At 36.0% G+C, this 1314-nt stretch overlaps 1 protein-coding gene across 4 annotated transcripts in view; it reads right to left on the reverse strand.

Moving 5' to 3' along the window:
* The window catches only part of LOC108232093 (myelin transcription factor 1-like), a 44436-nt gene that overhangs the window by 2400 nt on the left and 40722 nt on the right, over positions 1-1314 (reverse strand). For all 4 annotated transcript variants that reach the window (XM_017409673.3, XM_017409670.3, XM_017409671.3 and 1 more), the window contains exon 22: positions 586-729. In XM_017409673.3, the coding sequence (XP_017265162.1) occupies positions 586-729 (144 nt within the window). The remainder of the gene's footprint in view (positions 1-585; positions 730-1314) is intronic.

Raw genomic sequence — 1314 nt, forward strand, 5'->3', positions numbered from 1 at the left:
GATTCTAATTTTCTGATATGATGAATTTGAGATTTTCATTTGTTGTCATTTGTAATCATCAAAATTAAACGAAATAAACATTTGAAATATATGAGTTTGTATGTAATGTATGAATATAATATACAAGTTTCACTTTTAAAATGGAATTACTGAAATCAATCTACTTTTTCATGATATTCTAATTTTATGACCAGCACCTGTACTTGAAAACTAATAAACAGATTAACAGAATAAACAGAACTAATAAAAAGATTACAAGGACATTTTCAGGAAATGTTGGGGTTGTCACAAGAAACAACTGGTTAAACTTTGGTGGTGATCCGGATCACGTTTCTGATTGGACTATTTTCTATTGACCCTATGGCCTCTTTGAGTGCTTCTAGAAATATCTTACATCAACATGTTTTATTTTGTAATTGCATAATAAATTATGAGAAATATGAAATTTCTAATTTCTGGGAAATAGTGTTTGACAAATATCAAAATGTTTGTCGTTATTAAAAACCAACCACCCAAACAAAAGAAAAGAATCACAGGAGCTGGGAGCATTGCATCTTTATCATAAAACCCAAATGATCTACTCACCATGGTGGGCAGACGGATGTTGGCCAAGCTGCGGATCAAAGCCTGACTCAAACCGGAGAGCTCCAGGAACAAAGCTTCATTCCTCTTTTCTATCTGTTTGTTCTCCTCTTCAATGTTCTTAAGGTTTTTCTCCATTGAAGAAATCTAAAACACAGAAAACATAAAAATCAGACATGCAGCAGAACAAGCAACTAAACAAGATCATATTTTCCATCAAACTTTACAGACTGACATGTGGAAAACTGTTCAATAAGACACACATAATCATGACTTTTAGAGTGCCCCTAATACTATTCTGTCAATTATTTTTGTATCTTGTCATGCACCTTTGAAATGAAACATGCAAATTATACGCCTAAACATATGGTTAGATTAAGTGTGCTGTGAAACAGAAACAATGACCTAAATCACATGTATATCTCCCGTTAATTTTTTTCAACAGGTAAATTTTTGTTTCCTGTCATGATGGGTGGAGACGGAGGCGAACCCAGAACGCAGACTCATATTAAAAAGAAACTCCATCCATTCATCCATTTTCTTTAACCGCTTCTCCATTCCGGGTCGCGGGTAGCTGGTGCCTATCCCCAGCAGTCACTGTGCGAGAGGCGGGGGACACCCTGGACAGGTCGCAAGTCCATCACAGGGCCACATAGAGACAAACGAGACAAACAACCATTCACACTGTCACTCACACCTAGGGACAATTTTAGAGTCATCAATTAACCTAAC

The sequence above is a fragment of the Kryptolebias marmoratus genome, linkage group LG8 (genome assembly GCF_001649575.2).
Source record: "Kryptolebias marmoratus isolate JLee-2015 linkage group LG8, ASM164957v2, whole genome shotgun sequence".
NCBI lineage: Eukaryota > Metazoa > Chordata > Actinopteri > Cyprinodontiformes > Rivulidae > Kryptolebias > Kryptolebias marmoratus.